The sequence below is a fragment of the Halyomorpha halys genome, unplaced genomic scaffold (genome assembly GCF_000696795.3).
Source record: "Halyomorpha halys isolate HHAL.00 unplaced genomic scaffold, Hhal_1.1 Scaffold1272.1, whole genome shotgun sequence".
Classification (NCBI taxonomy): domain Eukaryota; kingdom Metazoa; phylum Arthropoda; class Insecta; order Hemiptera; family Pentatomidae; genus Halyomorpha; species Halyomorpha halys.
In genome coordinates, this window is record NW_027110660.1 from 24,435 (window position 1) to 25,619 (window position 1,185).

General features: G+C 21.2%; 1 protein-coding gene across 1 annotated transcript in view; it reads right to left on the minus strand.

Moving 5' to 3' along the window:
- Nucleotides 1-210: 210 nt before the first annotated feature.
- LOC106689065 (luciferin sulfotransferase) overlaps nt 211-1,185 on the minus strand; it is a 19,164-nt gene continuing 18,189 nt past the window's right edge. Inside the window, exon 6 of the mRNA XM_067048798.1 lies at nt 211-273. Coding sequence (XP_066904899.1) covers nt 211-273 — 63 coding nt within the window. The remainder of the gene's footprint in view (nt 274-1,185) is intronic.

Consider the following 1,185-nt stretch of genomic DNA (forward strand, 5'->3'; position numbering starts at 1 on the left):
TGAAAATAAACCAATATTTATTTAATAAATATTTACAAAAATGATTTTCATTGTTCTTGAGATATTATATATACTTATATGTAGCTACACATATGTATTTTTTTTTTTGCCTATATTTAAAGAGTAATTTTAGGCGAAATCCCTGAGTAACTGTTTATCACGCTGACAGGTTTTAGGCAAATTGGAAATCTGTAAGATTACAATTTTTCTTTATCCATTTATCTGCTCTTTTGTTGAGATGTTCTGAAAATTCTTTATGAACTCCATCCTTTCCTGAAAAAAAATTAAAGGTAAGTTAATTAATAATTTTAGCAGAATATTTAACAATCAATGGGAAAAATAATTATCAAAAAACATTATTAAGAAATTAAAACATTGTATAACATTTATACAATAAACGTTTATAACTGTCTTATTGTTTGAATAATTAAATAACATATTTCTTTAAGGTAAGTTGGTTAGGAGGAGTTTTACTTTATCCATATTTATATAGATTTTAATTTTAATTTATAACCCTTAAAAAATATAAAATAACATTTTTATGTTTATCTTTATCAACATTTTTCTTCATTTTTTAGGGTTTTGATTATCAATATTTTTTTTAAAGGTTTTTCGATAATTTTTATCTTTTAAGGTTTCACTTTATCGATATTTTTAAGGGTTTTCATGGATATATTTTTTAGGGTTTTACTTATTGCATATTTTTTATCAATATTTATTTTTAGTGGCTCACTTTGTTGATATTTTATAGAGTTTTAATTTATCTGATTTTTTTTTAATTTTAGGGTTTTACTTATTGGATATTTTTTATCAATATTTATTTTAAACGCTCCCTAAAAAATAAAACAAATTGATAAAATAAAACCTTAAACAAATAATAAATATCTATAAAAACCAAATCTACTTTTGAGGCCTAATATAAAATCTTATTCAGGAGAAGCTCTTCTTGCCTTTCCAAACAAAAAAAAGTTATTAAGAAACTTTAGGAAATTATTGTAAGTTACATCCTTACAATATTGGAAAAAAACATGGATAAAGTAATACCATTAAAAAATATCAATAAAGGGAACCATAAAAAATAAAAAATAGATAGATAAAGTAAAACTTACAAAATATAGATTATGGATAAAAAATATCGATAAAATAAAACCCTTAAAGAAAATAACTAATATCCATAAAGTTATA